The sequence below is a fragment of the Panthera uncia genome, chromosome D2, assembly GCF_023721935.1.
Source record: "Panthera uncia isolate 11264 chromosome D2, Puncia_PCG_1.0, whole genome shotgun sequence".
In the NCBI taxonomy this organism is placed as follows: Eukaryota; Metazoa; Chordata; class Mammalia; order Carnivora; family Felidae; genus Panthera; species Panthera uncia.
Genome location: NC_064818.1, coordinates 57,421,984 through 57,442,449, shown reverse-complemented (window position 1 = coordinate 57,442,449; position 20,466 = coordinate 57,421,984). Strand labels below are relative to the sequence as shown.

At 38.3% G+C, this 20,466-nt stretch overlaps 1 protein-coding gene across 2 annotated transcripts in view; it reads right to left on the bottom strand.

The window, feature by feature from the left end:
- The window catches only part of SLF2 (SMC5-SMC6 complex localization factor 2), a 45,441-nt gene extending 25,868 nt beyond the window's left edge, over window positions 1–19,573 (bottom strand). The window contains exons 1-9 of one of the 2 annotated variants that reach the window (XM_049646471.1): window positions 19,260–19,573; window positions 16,615–16,658; window positions 15,381–16,114; window positions 13,937–13,994; window positions 8,329–9,314; window positions 7,282–7,352; window positions 4,911–5,033; window positions 4,355–4,522; window positions 3,256–3,358 (exon numbers count right to left, since the gene is read on the bottom strand). In XM_049646471.1, coding sequence (XP_049502428.1) covers window positions 3,256–3,358; window positions 4,355–4,522; window positions 4,911–5,033; window positions 7,282–7,352; window positions 8,329–9,314; window positions 13,937–13,994; window positions 15,381–16,114; window positions 16,615–16,658; window positions 19,260–19,399 — 2,427 coding nt within the window. In that variant the 5' untranslated portion in view covers window positions 19,400–19,573. Of the gene's footprint in view, window positions 1–3,255; window positions 3,359–4,354; window positions 4,523–4,910; window positions 5,034–7,281; window positions 7,353–8,328; window positions 9,318–13,936; window positions 13,995–15,380; window positions 16,115–16,614; window positions 16,659–19,259 lie in introns of both variants that reach the window. The other variant, XM_049646470.1, reaches the window with a different exon arrangement.
- Window positions 19,574–20,466: the final 893 nt, after the last annotated feature.

Genomic DNA, 20,466 nt, shown 5'->3' with positions numbered 1-20,466 from the left:
AAAAAAGAAAAAATAGTTTTAAGTTGGTATGCTCCATCCATCATGAAAAATGGACTTGGAATTGAAAAAGAGAGATGAGACAGTGTTTTACACAGAAAAAGTAATTAATGAATGATTGTTACAGTTTTCAAATAATAAATACGAAGAGTATAAAAACTGCTTACATGAAGATATGCTTTAACGTTATCATCAGGGTTTTTAGAGGCTATAATGAGGAGGGCACCGGGGTGGCTCTGTCAGTTGAACATCGGACTCTTGATTTCAGCTCAGGTTGTGATCTCATGGGTCATGAGTTCGAGCCCCACATTGGGATCTGCGCTGGTAGTGCGGAGCCTGCTTGTGATCCTCTCTCTCTGCCCCTCTCCCATTCATGCTCTCTCCCCCCCCCCCCCTCTCTCTCTCTCTCATATAAACATTTAAAAAAAGGATATGAGGACCCACATCAACAAGATAAAAATAAACACAGATAAATGCAAAATTTTACTTGTAAGTTTAAGAAAAGATATGTTACATAACTAGAGAATAACAAAGCTCTGGCATGACTGCAAATGAAATTTTTAACTATAGTACAAAATAGTATAAAATAAAATATAGGGGCGCCTGGGTGGCGCAGTCGGTTAAGCGTCCGACTTCAGCCAGGTCACGATCTCGCGGTCCGTGAGTTCGAGCCCCGCGTCAGGCTCTGGGCTGATGGCTCGGAGCCTGGAGCCTGTTTCCGATTCTGTGTCTCCCTCTCTCTCTGCCCCTCCCCCATTCATGCTCTGTCTCTCTCTGTCCCAAAAATAAATAAAAAACGTTGAAAAAAAAAAATTTTTAAAAAAAAAAAATAAAAAAAAAAAATAAAAAAATATAAAAACATATATATTATATTTATACATATTTACGTATATATAATATAAAATATATGTAAAGTATAAATATAGCATAAAACAAAAATATGTCGGTGGGTAGATGGGAAAGAGTCTCACTGGAGACTGCTGTTAAGAAAGACCTTATCTGGGAGCAAAGTGTCTGACTTCAGCTCAGGTCATGATCTCACGGTTCGTGAGATCGAGCCCCACATTGGGCTCTGTACTGACAGCTCAGAGCCTGGAGCCTGCTTCAGATTCTGGGTCTTCTGTCTCTCTCTGCCCCTCCCCCACCCGCACTCTGTCTATCTCTATTTCAAAAATAAACATTTAAAAAAAAAAAAACGACCTTATCTGGAGCATATGTGCATTTATGGGGACACATTTTAGGAGCTAAAGGTCATTCAGAAAGATGATCAGTAAAGAGACTAGAAATTTGGTGACTGGAGAGAGTTTAGTGTTGGGGAGAGATGAGGGTCATGATAGCTATTTTAAAATGAACGAAGGACTGTTAGATGAAACGTATTCTGGAGAGCTCTTGAAAAGATAATTAGTACCACTATATAAAAACCACGGGGAGGCAAATTTTGATTTAATTAGGACTGTTTAAAAAATTTTTTTTTTACCGGGGTCCAAGTAGGAAGCTCCTCACTGCTGGAAGTAACACTCCTGCCTCATGATCCGCACCACTTATCCTCTCTGCCTAGAATGCCCTTTTCCCACACAGTGGCGTGACTCATTCCAGCACCTTCTTCTCAGATCTTTATTCAGATGTCACCTTATCAGTAAGGCACTCATTATCAACTATCTTACACATACATTTAAAAAAGCAAACTTTCCCATCTTGACACTTCTCTGTATCTACTCTGGCCTACTACTTCTTCATAGCACTTACCACGTGACATAATAGATCTCTAAATATGCACACCACATACACATTTACTGTCTGTCTCCTCTACAGTACTAGAATGTGGCTCTCAGGGGATCAGAAATGTACATTTTCTCATTGCTGTTCTCTCCAGCACCTGGGACTCAAAAATGCCAGCTATATGAAAAAAATGAAAAAAAAGGCTACACTGGAATATCTAGGTTCTCATCATTCTTTGAGATGTTATCTTAAATCCCAGAATAAACTCCTTATGTTTCTCTCACTTCTCACTTCACACACAATAATCATATTTTTTTGTTACAAAGTTACCATGCAGATAACATAAAATTTTAGATAATTACTTTTTATAAAATTAAAAAAAAATTTTTAAGTTTATTTATTTATTCTGAGAGAGACAGAGACAGTGTGAGTGGGGGAGGGGCAAAGAGAGAAGGAGAGAGAGAATGCCAAGCAGGCTCCGCGCTATCAGTGCAGAGCCCTATGCAGGGCTCGAACCCATGAAACTATGAGATTATGACCTGAGCTGAAACCAAGAGTCAAACGCTTACTGAGCCACCCAGGCACCCCAAAATTTAGATAATTATTATTATTTTTAATGTTTACTTACTTTTGACAGAGAGAGAGAGAGAGACAGAGCATGAGTAGGGGAGGGGCAGAGAGAGAGGGAGACACAGAATCTGAAGCAGACTCCAGGCTCCAAGCTGTCAGCACAGAGCCTGATGCAGGGCTCGAACTCCGGACTGTGAGATCATGACCTGAGCTAAAGTCAGATACTCAACCAACTGAGCCACCCAGGCGCCCCAAATTTATATAATTACTTAAGTAGACTTAAGAATTAAACATGAATGGGGAAGAGAAACATTTGGTTGGAGATATTTATATACAAATGGGGAAATGTTAGAAAACAAGTAAAATCCTAAAAATATCTATGCACTAATCTCCATAAAAATGGGACAAAAAAAGATTTTTAAAAACCCCACAAAGCTCCCACCCCCAAAACAGATAATGTAAGAATTAGAACTCTTCTAAAACTAAGTGTAATAGGGGTGGCCGGGTGGCTCAGTCGGTTAAGCGTCTGACTTTTTAGCTCACGTCACAATCTCCTGGTTCGTGGGTTTGAGCCCCATGTCAGGCTCTGTGCTCATAGCTCAGAGCCTGAAGCCTGCTTCGAATTCTATGTCTCCCTCTCTCCCTGCCCCTCCCCCACTTGTGCTGTCTTTCTCTGTCTCAAAAATAAACATTAAAAAAGAAAAAAAAAGCCTAACTATAATAATGATTTACCAGTGTGATGAAATGTCTTAGGCACAACTAACATTACGGACTATTCTGCACACTACTGGCATTAGCATTTCCTTTATAATCTACCTACACTGACTCTTTTTGCCTCATTTTAACCCACTGAAATCATGGGTTTGATATGCTAATTTTTTCTCTAGTAATGTGCAAATGTGGTATTTTGCTTGCTTTTGACTAGGAAATGCAACAGGAGACAACTATACTCCCCAAACGTTCTCTTACCCGAAACAGCCACTTTAACACAGGTATGGGACACTGGACATAGTGATAAGCAGAGGTAAGGAAGCCTTGTGTTGTCAAAAAAATTTGATCTGTTTTTCCTGATCTGAAAAAACAAAATGAAATTAATGACTGTTACTTTCACGGTAAGAAACTTCTACCACCATCACATCTGACATTATAGGGAAACGAGCAAGCACACCATCCTCAGTCCTTGGAGGTGGACTCTACCCCAATATGGATGGGTTACTCATAAAGGAAATTCAAGTGCTAGCCTAAAGCTGATCCAGTCTGTTGGCCTACCTCCAGATTTATGTGGTGGACAAATCTACACTAGCTGGCAGTGTTGAGAAAGTATCAAGCTTAGCGCATCATCTGCTTTTGCCAGCTTGGGTTTGTACTTCCAAAACCTCACCACCGGAATTAATGTGATCTCTCTGGATCTGAGATTTCATGCACTGAGAGAAATTAGACCAGTTTGGGCATTGTGGTACAGACTGGTAGCTGCCCATCCCAATACCTATTCTTGCCTTTCCTCCTGGCAACTGAACACTGATTTTGATCTAGGTACACTTGCTGCCTGAAACAAAAATAATTTCCCAGTCTTCCTTATTAATTAGGTGTGGCCATGTTGACTAAGTTCTACCTAAGTAGCCATAAGTAGAAATGTGTGGGATTTCTGGGAATTTGAATGTAAAGACTGGAATACCAGTAGCACTTGAGGCAACCAGGTGCTAAGGGTGGTGGAAAAGAAAGATTATATGGTGGAACACCAGTCCTGGACTTCCTACCTCTGAACTTCTTTCACATAAGAAAGGAATATACTTCTTGTTTAAAGCCCCTGCTATTTTGACAGCTGCTGTTATTATATGCTAATCTTAATCCCAACTAATCTTTATTAGTTAGGCATGTAATATGCCAAGAGACCATCTTACACTGATTCCATAATTAATAAAACACAAAAAACAATAGTAATGAGGATTAGGAAACTGGATAGGTTATCACAGAAATTAATCTTTTAGGAGATTATGCCAGTTAGAACTCCTTTAAGGAAAATTTTTATATGGGAAAAAGTAAAATGTTTTTCTATTTTTCTACTTACTTAAGAATAAGCTTTTCTACAGCGCTCTGTCCTATAAAGCCAGAGTCTCTTAAATCCAAGGTATACTGATTGAAAATTTTTCCGGAATTGAGGAAATTAAATATTTCTTCACCTGGGTGATGATCAGGAATAGCATCAATTGTAACTGAAAATTTCTTTAGAAATTCCCTGGAATAAAAAAAAATTATTGAATACCAGACAGTTACACTGTATATGGTTTTGTATTTAAAGGCTGGGTACAAAGAAAACTTTTCTTGGGAACAATGTTAATTCCAGATAAGAAGACTAGCATGAGAACATGTGTTTTGTTCCTCCCACTTTTCGCTAGTAGTTAGTCCAAAACCAGTAAATGGGTCTGTGTGAAAAGAAACCATAACCAGGAGAAAAGACAAAAATGCAACTTGGCCTTAACATCTACCCTTCAAACTCATCATGGATGGATTAGAAAACCACCACAGATTACTAAGTAAATAACCCATCAAAGGTCCATTTATTTCACACAAAATTAAAAACATGTAAGCTTTAAATAGAGTATACATTATGAAAAATGCTATACCTGTGCTCTTCTAAGAGGCCATCCTCATCATCTGTACTGTCTTGATCTCCAATTCTGATGGGGGATTTAATACCTCGGCCCTGCCTTATGTCTTCCTGTAGTTGCTTCTGCAGTTCATCTAGCCTGAGAATTGAAAGAACGTTACAGTCAATGGTTTACCCTAAAAATAACTTTAGTTTATGCCTAAAAGCAGCACCAAAAGATAAAACACAACCTGACCATGTTAATCAGGCTTTCTAGCAGCATCACTGTCATCTTCACTAGCATCACAATAGCTAACACTGAGCACTTACTACGTGACAGGCATGTACTAAGGACTTTATGTATTAATTCTTTGCACCCTCACAACAACCCCATGTAGTAGTTTATTATTACCCATTTTATACATGAGGAAACAGACTTTAGGAAAGCTAATTTGCTCAAGCTCACAATGCAAGGAGCTGGGATTCAAAGCCAGAGAATCTAGCTCTGCAGTCCTGGCTTATACTGCTTGCCAGGAATAAGCTATTTTAATCAAGGTCCTTACTCCCAGCTCCCGTCCCACAGTAGATGAGTATAAGACAAGAGTAAATGAGCAGTAAATATAATGCTCTATCAATACAGGAAAGAATCGATCATCACATCAAACTAGCATCTTTGCCTCTGGTCTGTACAACATTCAATTTAAATAAACCACTTCAGATCTGACATCACAAATCACACGAATTCATGAAATGTTTAAAAGAATTTTATAATAGAGATAATTTCTCTAACTAAATGTAGAAAAGGGAATACTTCTGACCTACTAATTGTAATTCCTATGGTTAGCTAACTTGTTTATCAAGTTTGGGACACATCTATACTCACTTCAAGTCAGCTGAGCTTTTAGTGAAATTCTCTGGGGTAGTTTTGAGGATATTCCTTAAATAAGGAATATATTTTTCCCCTCATTAGCAAAATCAGTTTGCAACTAGTGACGCAAATTTTATTAGGGCCATTATGATCCTCAACTTTTTGGTTTCTGTGTGTGTATATGTGTGTGTGTGAGAGAGGGAGAGAGGTACAGTGACAGAGAGAGACACATAATTCTACACTTCTTCCTTAAGAGCAACTTGATGTGGAAATACCATGTCTGGCCATGCTGGTTTCAAAATTTGGACTAGGTGAACATAGGAATATTTTAAAAAGTTCTACCCATGCAAACAAAAAACCCCCAAACCACTCAATTAAAAAATGAGCAACGGATCGGAATAAACATTTCTCCAAAGAAGCTATACAAATGGCTGATAAGGACATGAAAAGATTCTCAACATCATTAGTTATTAGGAAAGTGAAAATCAAAACTATAATGAGGAACCACTTCATCCTCATTCGGATGGCTATTACCAAAAAACCAAAAAATATCAAGTCTCGGTGAGGATGTAGAAAAACTGGAACCCTTGGGCACTGCTGGTGGGAATGTAAAATGGTGCAGCCACTGGGGAAAACAGTATGGCAATTCATCAAAAAATTATGTATAGAATCACTGTATGATCCAGCAATTCTACTTTTGGGTATGTACACAAAAGAATTGAGTAGGGACTTGAAGAGATATTTCTACATCATGTTCACAGCAGCAACACGTCCAACAGCCAAAAAATTGAAGCAATTCAAGTGTCCATCAAAGGATGAATGGATAAATAAAATGTGGTATATACATACAACAGAATATTATTCAACCTTAAAAAGGAAGGAAATTGATACATGCTACAACACAGATAAACCCTGAAGACTCTATGCGAAGCAAAATAAGCCAGTATGAATGGACAAATACTGTATGATCTCATTTATACGAGGTACCCAGAGTAGTTAGTTTCATACAGACAGAGAGCAGAATGGTAGTTGCCAAGGGCTGGGAGAAGAGGAAGATGGGGAGTTATTATTTAATGGGTATGGAATTTCCATTAGGGAAGATGAAAAAAAAAGTTCCGGAGGTGGATGGTGGTGATGGTCGCACAACAATGTGAATGTACTTAATGCCACTGAACTGCTCATTTAAAAATGATTAGAATGGTAACTGAAGTTATCTGTACTTTATCACAATAAAAAAAAATGCACAAAAAATTCCTCCCCATACTTTTGATCAAGAATTTCAGCTACTAGTTAGATTCTAGTTGTGGTAAGTGGAAAGGAATTTGTATTATTACTGAATGCAGTAAACCACAAAAACCTGAGCTTTTCACCCAGCCTGTGAACAAGAATACTTTATTTCTAACACAATTGACTGCAAAACTGCGGTAATAGTACTAGCGCAAAATGCGAATTTCTCATGATTTTTTAAGGTAAACTGAAAGCCAGCCACGCAAATAAGGAGAACGTTAAATTTAGCAAGGTAGTCACGATGCTAACTAACCTTTGAGTGTCTTCCATCTCTTTCACTAGACGTTCTAAAGTATTTGTATATGTTCCACTATGAACATGTTCCTAAAACAGAAGAAAATTTAAGGATACTTCATAACATATCTTAGAAGAACTGGGATGTTTTAAGTTATTCAGAGTACTAAAGAATATTTTCTCTTTTAATAACCTAGGCCAGGAGGATACCTTTCTTAGAGAATTTTCACCATCATGCTTTAAATCTATTATTTTGTACTGCAGGCAATTTGATTTTACCACTTATTAGGAAAGGCACTACTTACAAAACCCTGCCAGCCTTAGGAACTGACTGTAAACACCCAAGGGCTCCATGGCTACCCTGTCTTTATTTTTAAATTTTATTTTAGTGGAATCAAACTACCAATTTTTAGGTGTTACCATGGAACATTAACACCTTCCCCACCAAATTTTACAGACATACTAGAATTTAATGCAGCTTATCCCCAAGATAGAATGAAGCACTTTATAAATAAAATTGCACACCACAATTAACAACATTTCTACACTCTACCTTCATTTACAGCAGTGGTCTCCAAAGCAGGGGGTGTGCAAGGTGATCCATTGGGGTGCAGGAAGAAAATAATAGAACTTCTATTTATATGGAACTTCTATAGAAACTCCAGTAGAACTTAGCCTATAGTAACTTCTACATAACTTCTAAAGGAAAATACTTTTCTCTTCTTCCTTTTAAATTCTGTTTTTGTATATATTTTAGCAAGTACACAGTAGTATAGTGGTACATGTATATAATCTATACGTATACATATATATTGGAGTACATGCTTAAAAATTTTTTTTTACTAATAGAAGTGTGTATGATCTAAAAAGTTTGGAGACCACTGATTTACAGTAATAAAACTAAAGATATGGGAAACCCATTACAACCAAACAAGAACTATACCAGTTTCAGTCCAATTATGAATCACAACAAATACTAAATTTTAAAATAAGTTCTAACCATTTATCCCTCTACTAATCAATCTTTCCCTCTTCAAGTAAAGATAAATGTCACAGAACTACTTACTGTATAGTCTGATGACTGAGATCTAAGCCCCTTGGAAAGAGCAGGAGGCTTTCCTGTAGTTGTGGGAGTCTGATTGAAGTTCAAAGCCATTATTTCTTCCAGTGATTTTAGTGTTTCCTCTTCCTCATCACTGTCTAGGTTGTAACCTAAACTTTCTTCATCACTATCAAAATCACCCCTTAGTTTTCTTTTCAGTGCACTGCTACCTGCATTGGAATTTCCTGAACTCTCTTTATCTGAAGGGGCTTTATCTGAAGGTGCTGTAGGGCTTGGGATACATGGCACAACTTCCAAAGCGGCTGGGGGAGACTTTGTAGGAGTGCCATATTCTGAATGCAAAGATCCCCCAGAAATTTTCCCTGAAGATACATTAGAATCAGCTTTATCAGTCTTTGCTTTGTGTTCCTTGTGTTTGGAGGACTCTGTAGAATGCCCAGAACATTCTTTAGATGAGGAACGCTCTTTTTCTTTTTTAGGAACTGGAAGAGTGCAATTTTTAGCATTTAATGGTACCCGAGAGGAACCAGCACTTGGAACATGGGAAAGTAAAGGTAGAAGTTTTGTCTCCTTTGATGCCACAGAGCTAGCAGGTTTATTTTTCTGAAGGCTGCTAGCTTTTTTATCGGCAGACTTTTCCTGAGGTAAAGATAAGTGGGGTTTCTGCATCTTAGTCTCTTTGGTACTTGCCACACGGATTTGGTCACTATTCCTGGAAGAATGGTGGCCAGAATTTGAAGGTGTCAAGCCTCCAGAGGAGCGATCAACTTCTTCACTGGGTTCCTTGGATATATCTTCCAAGCGCAATACATCCCCAGGTGTCTTCAGTGCAATATGTTTTATAAATTTCTCTCTCTGATGTGATCCGTCAGGACGCTTCTCAAGGAAGGACTCTTTTACTTTTGGCATTATAGATTCTCTTGTGCTTTTCAGATCTGAGTCCACAGAGTTCCTTTTTCTTTTGTCAGGGAATTTATTCTGCTTAGACCCTGCTAAAATTTAATTTTTGCCAGATTAGTGAAAAGTATATTTTCCTATCTTAGTAAAGTTTATTCAGTGAGTGTTTAGAACACTCCAACAAAAAGCTTAAGTTCTAAAAGTTTAGGCTGAGATCGTTTAACATATGTAGGATAAGGAAAAAGAGTTCATACTACCATTTATTTCATTAATAATAAATACTGGTGTCTTAAGAAATTTAAAGCTAATGACAATGCTCATTTTCATTCCAAAGCTATTAAAAGTTTATCACCCAAACAAAATTTAAGGTGCTGCTCCCCAAACACAAAAATTGCTTATCTGTATCATGGAAAGGATTGGAAAGGCACTTTCCCTCAAAGTTCAGATATTCTTTCTTAGACCAAGGACTCTCTGCTTCCAGAAATGAAATACTTCTACATCTAAATTTATAGTACCTTAAAACATGTATACAATCACTAGTTGAAAGCAGACAAATTTTAATTTCTCAATTAAAATAAATCCACCCAAGTTTCTCTCGCCAGTGTTTCATTTTTCCTGTGCATCCTTCTAGTCTTCAGCTGAGTTATGAGTTGTGGATGAATTCTGGAAAATGACTCCCAGAATCTCTGACTTTAACTCGAAACAGGATCTTTACAGGGGTAATCAAGTTAAAATGAGGTCATTTGGGTGGGTCCTAATGCAGTCATAACTGGTGTCCTTAGATAAAGGGGAAATTTGCAATCTTTTTTTTTTTTTTACATTTCATGCCATGAATTCATAGGGAATGGATTGCAGCACCTCAAGCTCCTTTCCATCGGTTCTCACAAAGACGTGCTTCTCTGGGCGGAGCAGGGAGGCGTTTTAGTTGAACCCAAGTACCTTTCTCTTTGGGTTCCTTCAAAAGGCGAAATTTGGACATGGAGACACACTTGAAGAGGGAAGATGATGTGAAAACACACAGGGAAAAGATGCCATGTGATAGGAGTGCTGCATCTACAAGTCAAGGAATGCCAAGAATTGTAGGCAAACACCAGAAGCTAGAAAAGGCAAGGAAGGATTCTCTCCTAGACTGGTTAGAGCACGGCCCTGCTAATAATCTTAATTTTGGATTTCTAGCTTCTAGGACCATGAGAAAATAAATTTCTGTTGTTTTAAGCCACCTAGATTTAGGAGCTCCACCCAGAAGACCTTTAGTAAAGCATATCTATTTGAGTTAACCAAGTTTAAAAAATTTCTCATTGTATTTAAAAGTGTGATGTATAGGTTCATAGGATTGAGCCCTGTGTCGGGCCCTGCACTGACAGTGCGGAGCCTGCTCGGGATTCTAACCTTTGCTGTTGCCCCCACCCCCAAATAAATAAATAAATAAATAAATAAATAAATAAATAAATGAAGTATCATTAATTAAAACCCGTTATTCATTAAATATTACTATTTACATAATCAGTATTCCCCAAATCAAGTTTCTCTCTGCATATGGGTAGATGTCCTCAAATCATCAACAGTTTAAGAAAATAAAATAATTCAAGAGTTAAAAGCAATTATTTGGGTAATTTAATACAGAATCTGAAAAATTCAATTTATAAACATGAAAAATCAATTAATAAACAAATGCTGCTATCTCCATTTTTCTCCAGATATTTCCTATTACCTGAAAAAACCATCCTATGCCCACTCAGTTTACTGGGTTAACTGTCATATAAAAAAGAACAGGAGTCCCTTAGAGTACAGGATTAGAAATCACATAACCAAGAAAAAGAAGATTTGGGGTGGATTTACACTGATAATATTTCAACTTTGAGGTTACAAAAAAAGATACCTACAGAACCGCCAGTATGAATTCAGTTCCATTCTCCTAGAGAAATCAATTTATATACAGCTAGAAATGAGGAGAAATTCCTGCTTTGCTCAAGAATTGAAGACCTGACCAGGAGGAGAGAGAAACTGTTTTTGGGCAAAGTTTAGGAAAAAGCAGCTTATTAAGAGCTTCTGACACCTAGAATTAGAGGACGTTGAACTGGTACCGTAGGTAGGCTCCCCTTCTGCAAGTTCTCTAGGGCAGTGGGTTACCTGCATGATTCTTTTTGCACTGCTTGTACAAACTGTAGACCGTTTAAGCACATTTCAAATATCTGTTAATATATATATAAAATAGACAGGGATTGAGTTTGTAAATACAAAAAAGGTAAAAACCCAAATGTTCATTAATAGAAGATAGGTCATTAATAAATTATAGAATAAGTTGGACCTCAGGATGCAGCACAAGGACAGGACTCTGCAAGACCCCAGGGCTAAATGCCTTTAGCAACATTTCTGACATCTTTTAACTTGTGTGTGATTAATAAAGGTGTGATTATATATATCACCCTCACAACTGAGAAGTATAATAGCAGTAGCATTCTTCATGTTATCTAGAGTGAAAAAGCCCTTTATGTCCTTTATATTCTGTTGATGGTCAAATGCAGTATAAATGTGTATTTATTAAGAATGCAATACCATAAGGGGCACCAGGGTGGCTCAGTTGGTGAAGCATCCAACTTTGGCTCAGGTCATGATCTCATGGTTCATGAGTTTGAGCCCTGCACTGGATTCCACGCTGACAGTGCGGAGCCGGCTTGGGATTCTCTCTCTCCCTCCCTCTTTCAAAAATAAAGAAATAAACTTAAAAAAATAACATAAATTTTTAAAAAGTATAAAACCATAATTAATGATTATGAAACATGCAAAGATATTAGAAATAAAAATATAAGTGAAGGCAACCATCTTAAATCTGCCTGTGACAATATGCAGAAAACATCTTTTTCAAGCACTGTTCAAAAACTTCAGTATGTGGGTTTGTATAAATAAAACCACTGCAGGCAACACTGATGAAATTTGTAACCCATGAACTGAAGAGAATTTTTATCTTAGTCATCATCAGAGAGAAAAAAAGCTGAAGACCTTGGTGGCAACACCACCACCAGCAGCCCTTTATGTTGGCAGAGCAAACCTAAAAATATTTTGTTCTTCTGCTCACCTCAGTGCAAAGTGATCATTTATTACAAATGTGTAATACCGTGAGTACAGGAATAATCTCATTGCTAAGAAATTATTGTTCTTGTACTTCTTAATGTCAAAATTCAATGAAATTTGATCACTAAAACCAACAATAATGTAAAAATTAAATAAAAAATTGGGGCGCCTGGGTGGCTCAGTCGGTTGAGCGTCCGACTTTGGCTCAGGTCATGATCTCTCAGTTCGTGAGTTCGAGCCCCGCATTGGGCTCTGCGCTGACAGCTCAGAGCCTGGAGCCTGCTTCAGATTCTGTGTCCCTGCCCCTCTCCGCCCCACACCTGCTTGTGCTCTCTCTCTCTGTCTTTCAAAAATGAATAAACATAAAAAAGATTTTTAAAAATTAAATAAAAACTTTAAAAACCACATAAAACTTCAAATTTATTCCTGTATTCTAGAAGCTCCTTCTATGATGGTAAACTATGGTTTCGGATTTTAACACCTGAGATCACCTGGTCAAAATGCAATGTACCTCTAGAATATATAAAAAACAGAATTTTACATGAGGGGCACCTGGGTGGCTCCATCAGTTAAGCATCTGACTCTTGATTTCAGCTCAGGTCATTATCTCATGGTTGTGAGATCGGGCCCTGTATTGGGCTCTTCGCTGACAGCCTGGAGCCTGCTTGGGATTCTCTCTGTCCCTCTCTCTGCCGCTCCCCTGCTTGTGCTCTCTCTCAAAATAAATAAACTTAAAAAAAAAAAACTAAGAGTTTTACATGAAACCTGAAGAACAAGGAGTCACAACTGTCTCTCTGTACCTGTTTTTTCATTTCTAAAAGTATCTTAAAAAGATGTGAAGATCAAACAAGTTAAAAGCACATAGAAGAGGGCATGGCACACAGTAAGTGCTCAATAAACCTTGGCTATTATCATTATGTCCACTGTATCTTACTGAGTGTAGAAATCTGTAAAATCCATTTTTCAAAGTTTGTAATCATGGCAGAAAAAAATCTGATACATTAGACTATTAATGGTTGTTATTTCTAAGGGCCTTTCATTTTCTGTTATAAATTTCTGCAAGTGTTTGAGTTTTATACTGTTCTATTTTCTAGTTTAAAAAAAGATAAAGATACTTTAGGAATTACTGAATTAACACTAGCTGTTTGTTATTATGTTATTTGCTCAGCCAACAGATACTAGAAGTACAAACCAGTTATCATATAGGTGTCCTTGGAATTTGATATTAAAAAGGTATCTTAGTATTTGAAATATTAGGATAACACTGTTTTGGATCATGATAGCAGTTTCAACTTTATACAAAGCATCTATAATACCAAGACCTCAGATAGTCCATAATTCCAATAATGTAAGATTATGCTGCTTAATGTAGGCAAGATTCAGCAGAACACTGAATACCAAAATGAGAAACATGTTGCCAGGAACTCTTAAAAGAGGCAAAAAAGTCAAGACAAACCATGGGCTACACAAACTAAATTCAAGGACTATTCCTTTTCAATGTAATTTTACCAAACTCGTAACTAATCTGAGACATTCAATTCGCCTCTAGGAAGCCAACTGTGCATTTAAACAAATTTGTTTTTAAAAAGTGCCACTGACGTACAATTTTATTTAAAAATTAATAAATTAATTTTGATTCTACCTGAAGCAGGTTCCCATGAATCAGAAGAGGCTCTTTTCCTTGAGAAATGTCCATTTTCCTTTTAGCAAAATGAGAAAAAATTAATTAGGAACTGGGGCCAGTAAAGAATATGAACTTTTCTTCCTAACATCTAAACACAGATTTCTAGACCAAATAAAGCAAGCACTTCATTTGGAGGTAAACTCAAACTTTTATAGTAAAATATTTTAAACTCTTAAAGTTTTACAAAAACGAAGGGCCTTTATATCATAAAAAGGTAAAAATGCCATAAAAAATAAAGCCAGTTTTCAAAATACAAATTTAGGGATTTATATTAATTCAAGATTAATATTAGAGCACTATACCATTATTTTGATAGAGAAACAGTAAGCCTAATATTTGCCAATTAAACAGATACAACTTACTCTTCAATACTTCAAGTGCTGATGCACCACCAAACACTGAAATCTCAGGATGGAGCAAATGTTACAAACCTCCACGGATTGTTAGCAAGTCTCCCTGGTAAAGACCCCAAACTCCTTGCAAACAAACCCTGGAGTTTACAAATACATTTTCAAGCAATATATAAGGCAACAATCTCCATTCACTCTTAAAGTGTCATAGTTTGGTTTACTTTTGGTCTATCTGGTTTTAAAATCTCATAGCATCTTAACACTGCCTTTTCTTGGTATCTGATCTTCCTTTATTCCATCTGTACATAGAGAGGCTCTATGAAACAGAGGTATTTATCTTTCTAAGGGAGAGGGTCACCTTTTATGCTAATCTAAAGTTGGTCTATTTTCAAGGGAATACGATGAAGTTAAAATATATCTGGATAGCTTTCTAAGTGTTATCATCTAAGTTGTCTCAGACAACTTAGGACTTCTAAGGAATCTATATTCCTTAGGACTTCTATATAATCTAAATCAGTGATTCTCAAAACTTTAAAGTACATCAGAAGCACCCAGAAGGCTTGGTAACTGCAGATTGCTGGACTCTTAGCTCCAATTTCTGATTGAGTCTAGGGTTAAGCCTGAGAATTTGCATTTCTAAATTCCCAGGTGATGCTGATATTAGCCCGGGGACCACATTTTGAGAACCTGTTCTAAACCATTTCCTACTATTTCAGATTTTCTATTCCTCAAATATTTCCTTTCAGCACAGCCTCACTTAAAAATGACTATACTTGCCTAAAAAAAGAATGCTTACTTCCTTGATTAAGAAAGATTTTTTGTTCCCAGTCTGAAAAAATTAAAGGCAAGAAATACCGCTTTACTGAGTCCTACGGACAGTTGGGACGAAACCTAATGTAATTAGCTTTTAAACAAGCCGTGTATCAGTATTTCCTGAACAAAAGCTACCAATGTAATGTTAAAAAATATTAAATATATGAAATGCTTTTAGATTTAGTGTTCTAAATATAATAAAGCAGCAACCAAGCTAATTCAGTAATTACTACACATACCAGGTTTGAAAGATTACTCTTTCCAGGTGTGACATCATTCTGTTTACTTTGTTCCTGCCTTGGTTTACATTTTCTTTCTATACTAGAGGATTTTAAGGAAAGATTGCTTGCTTTTGAGAAGGAATTTTCTGAGTTGATTCTCTGCTCCATTTGCTCCCTCCTCAACTTCTTTAGTTCTCTTTCTCTGCAGTAAGAAGCTAATGACAACTGGAACTTAGCCCCCAAAGGACTTTCTCCTGGGTGGTGCCTGGACAGGCTGCTCCTGCTGCTAAGACTTCTAGAGCTGTTCTTGAAGATGTCAGCTTCTGTCACTGTGGCCTGCTTTTTGGAATCTGCACTGGTCTTGTCTCGATCTCTATCATTCTTCTCCCTGCTATTTTCATGAATGAACAGTGACTTCCTTCTCTCTGGAGATCGATGTTTTTTCTTCAGTGTCTTCATCTCCTTTGACAAGCAATATGGAGGAACATAGACTTTTGTAACTGCCTTTGGATATTTGGTGGCTATTGACACACAAGGTCGACGTGACTCATGTATACCACGATCTTTATGGTGCTCTTTAACACCTTTCATGAAAGCCTCTAAAATAGTGCTCTTTTCTGATGGCATCCTTTTGGGTTTGGATTTTTTTGGTGAGGATAGTTTCCTTTCAAACTGTTCTGTCCCAGTGATGGAGAATCCACTTCCTCCATATTTGATGTCTGATTTTTGTGGAGAATCCAACATATGTCTGTCTAAACGGCCAATTAAAACACAAATTGCATGTTATTAAAAGTAACACAATCTATTACATTTTGTATATTTATTTAAGTTAATATTTAAAATACTAAACTATAACAAAAACTTTCAAATCAATATTTAGATGATGATACACATTTTATGGGGGGGTGGGGATTAAGACATGGCTTATTATTTAATAACCTTACTTTCATAAAGCTCCCTTTTGCTACATCTTGTAAGCTCACTGTGGCTCCGTTTATAAAATGTTATTAGAGGACCAAAATAGTATGCATTATGAACATTATTGACTGGAATATTTTAAATGTAAGCATAACAGCAAAAAGTTTCCTCATGATGCTTAGAACTGGCTTATCTTTGTAAAAAACACTGCATCTTCATATTTTCAATTTGAACATTAGGTTTAATCAAATAAGAGCTGTTAGAGAAATTTAAAAATTCAATCTATCTCTCTCCTCAAAAGATCCTGCAAAAAATGCATTAATAACATACATACCTTGTTTTGAAGCTGGTTTGAAGAAATCTATAATTGACTGCTTCCTGAAAATAAAAGCATAACTAATATGGTATCACATAAGTAAATATTAAAACCTCAATAATTCAGATTAAGGGGAGAATACTAGTTGGTTTACAGGATATAGATTTGATTTCACTACCTGGTTTAATCAAGTTCTGACAATGGCAGGAATGCTTTGCTAAGCTGATTATAATAAACTGAAAATATAGTTTGCATTTCCTGTAGGAGTAAATTTATAAAAGCACAACTGAGGTTTATATAATCTATAGTACCAAAATAAGATTGGAGTATGGATCCAGTATGGAATTGGTAGTGTCCTTCCTAGGACTGACAAGCTTACTGCTACGTGGTAGAATAAATGATTTTGAGGGGATCTGATCCTATTGCTTGGTATCTCCGGTGTCTGGTACAAAATAATGCTCAATAGATGTTTTCCAAACGAATAATGGAGATTATAAAAACAGACTAAAACCTAAACAGACTCAAAACAAGAGTAAATGGTAGAATGGCAATATTGGTGATTTGGCCCATCTGGGGAGGCAGCTGAATTGAAGGGCATGCTGGCCCAAAGGCAAAAAGGATTAAGTACCAAGCTTATACTATCCTCTTTATGTACTACAGTAAGATGTTAATCTAAGTAACAGCAAAAATTAGAATGAGTCTTCAGGACTAAACAGTGTTTCAAATCTTATTTTTTATCTAGGAATTCTTAAGGTATTTACAAAAATAACACACTGCCTGGAGAAAACACGAAACAGAGAAAAGGAAGAAAGTTAACAATTACAAAAACCGAATTGTTTTAAGGATTTCTGCACTTTACAGTAAAAGAAAGTGAATCGTATTACCGGAATTTGTACTCCGATTTATATTTCTAGAGTTATTTGTCAGCGGCACAAAAAGGAACGTCATATGTAGAGCAAAAAGTTAACTTCCTGCCAAAATCCTGCTAAAATGTATTCATTTTACTGAAAGAGAAGCAGTATATGACCAGTTTCCCTAAACATTTATCCACTATGAGGTGGGAATACTCAGAGAAAACTTGAACAATCCAAGTCCCTTGGACACTTTACAGGTCACATTAAAGGAGCCACATCCATCTACAATGGTTTACTGAGAATCCACATGTTTATGAGATAGATGTTGGTTGAAAGGCTAACTCGTTATGAAATGAATAGGAGTGACAGACTAAGGAAGAATTTATGCATCTGTTTGCATATAATAAATTATACCAGCCAAATTAACTCCAATGGAGAATACAGTTAGAAATGCTAGAGGTTCTGCAAAGGAGGAAAGGAGAGGATGTTCTCAGTTACTGGGGGAGGAAAGAGACAGGAAAGGATTAAGCGGCAGCTAATTCAAGACTATACTAAATATGCCTTTACATTACTTACTAAATAACGTTCTATCTCTTCCCAAAATATGAGATCCCAGGCTCCTTTTTGACTAATACACCAAAGAGAAAAATGGTTTTGGGTAAAACGTACAAGAAATCTGTAAAATAATCATGAATGTAACTTTCAAGTAGGAACAGTTGCCTAATTTCATATGCACAGAAATACCCATTAGTTATTTATAACTAGCTTTAAAAAATTATAACAGCTCACAAGCCCTTATCTGAAACTTTTGGGGTCAAATGTATTTTTGAATTTTTAATTTACTGGATTTTAGAAAGGGGGTAACTTAGATGCATTATGTAAAGTCCCCACCGGGTGTGACACTGCACCCCCAAAGCGAACGCATCAATATTTCTCTGGCATATAAATACACTTAATGAGATAATGACCATATACAGCTTTCCATTAGTTCTAGTCAGGTTTGGCGGCCAAGTAAGATGTGGTGCCAAACTTACTGACAACTTTTGATTTTCATAGCACTCCGGCTTTCGTAATTGAGATAAGGGATTGTAGACCTGTAGCACAATATTAGAAGATAAAATTACTGTTAAATTTAAGTTACAAGCTTTTTAAAACTTAAAATAAAAAAGACAGTACCAAGTGCGTAGAGAATTTAAACATATTTTATTGTCAGAGGATGTCATTTGATAAAATTCCCCATCTCATTACATAGCTCCCACAAAATCTTCACAAGGTACCTAGCCTCTTGGAGAAGCGTAGTTACTGAAGGAAAAAACATCACATTCCCGATCGGCACGTTCCTTTTAAGTATGAATGATCGTGTATACTGGGCTATAAAGTAATTCGTGGAAGGGTTTCCCTCGTCCATCGTACATAATTTCACCCACGATTTAGAAAAGATTTATACTGTTAAGCTACTACGATCAGAACTGACAACGTACAGAATAACCCACCTAAATATGCACTAAGCAGTTAGGGCCCCGGGTCCACCATCGTAAAGGACAAAAATCACGTTCTACCTAAGGCGGGCTCTCCGTAGCCATCCCGGCTTTGGTCACTGAACGGAGACCTGCATCCCAACTACAGAAAAGGAAACTCGAAGTCCCAGAAGGCCCCGCGCGGAGGCGGGGCAGGGGTTTGCCAGGCCGCAAAACGCCGAGGCCCGAAGCTCGCGGAGGATGGCGGGAACTGAAAGAGCGGGCGTCCGCAGTCCTCCCTCATACCCTTGCCCCCGCGACCCGGCCCCTTCTCCAGCCCTCTGCACGGTACCTGTCCCCAGGACTCTTTGTTCTCTTTCCCGCTGCAGCAGGGGCGGTACTACCGGGTCTCAGATGGCAGCGCGGGGGCGACGACCCCGGGGCTGGGGATGAGGGGAAACCTGGCCTAGCGGGCATGCAGCGCCTTGTCATGTCGGCGCCGCTGGCGACGGCGGCATGAGCTGTGGCTGGAGAAGTTGGGTGCGTGGTTGCCGTCTTGCTGCTGGGACTCGGGGAGGCTGTCGGAGCAGAGTTGGGCGGCACCCCCTTCTCTCTTCATGGCGGTTCTCTCTCTTCGGAAGTGACTCCTGTGTGAGCGGGAAGGAACCTCAGGACCGACAGGGGGCGGGTCTTACTGGAAGGGTCGCATTCTGACTGGCTGGCACGGCCGTCACTCCGGTAGTGGCGCAATGGAAAGCCGCAGCCTCTCAGGAGAAGGCGGGGTTTCGAGGAGGGGGAGGGGTAAGAAAACTGCCCCCCCCCCCCCCGTCACGTGCGCGGTTGGTGGGGAGGGCACCGTCGCATCCGGGCCGCGTCGGCCTTGGCAGGCACGCGGGGGCGGGTTGGCGCGGGCCTCTGCAGGCGCTGCGGCAGGCAGCTGGTCGAGGGCGAGGGACGAGGTTTGCAGAAGCAAACCTGAGCCCGGCAGCTGCCCTCAGTGAGGATGGTCAACAGTTGGCCTTCCTGTGTCTTTCAGTTGTGCCGCAGAAATCCCCAGCTGTTCGTTACATCGTCTCTTTCACGTGTTAGGTCAGAGTGCCCAAGTGCTGTCACCATTTCCTTGGTTAATCTGCACAGCCCAATTTGAAGACTTGTCCAGTCTGTGAGAGTTCTTGTTAAGGGCTATGGTGGATGCTTTTTCTCCTTTTTTTCAGAAAGAAAGAAAAACAACCCCAGCGAAATAAAGGCCGTGTTTATTCCACAGAAGCATTTTGTTTCTCAGCTGTTGAAACGAGTTATCCATGAAGTCTCTACAGCCAGATTCCTTGGAGATTTTTTGAAAGGAACATAGGGTCAGCTTTCAATTACCCATGTTAAGTGTGGACAGCGTAGATTAGTGAAAGCTGCCAGCAGTCTCCTGTCCTCCTCCGTAAGGGGCTTGTGCTTTGGAGGCTGTTAGACAGGGTTTTCCTTACAAACAGACTGGTCAGAGTATTTCTGAGCCTCAGTTTCCACATCTGTAAAAGGAGTATTCTACTCATCTATAAGATGAAAATTCT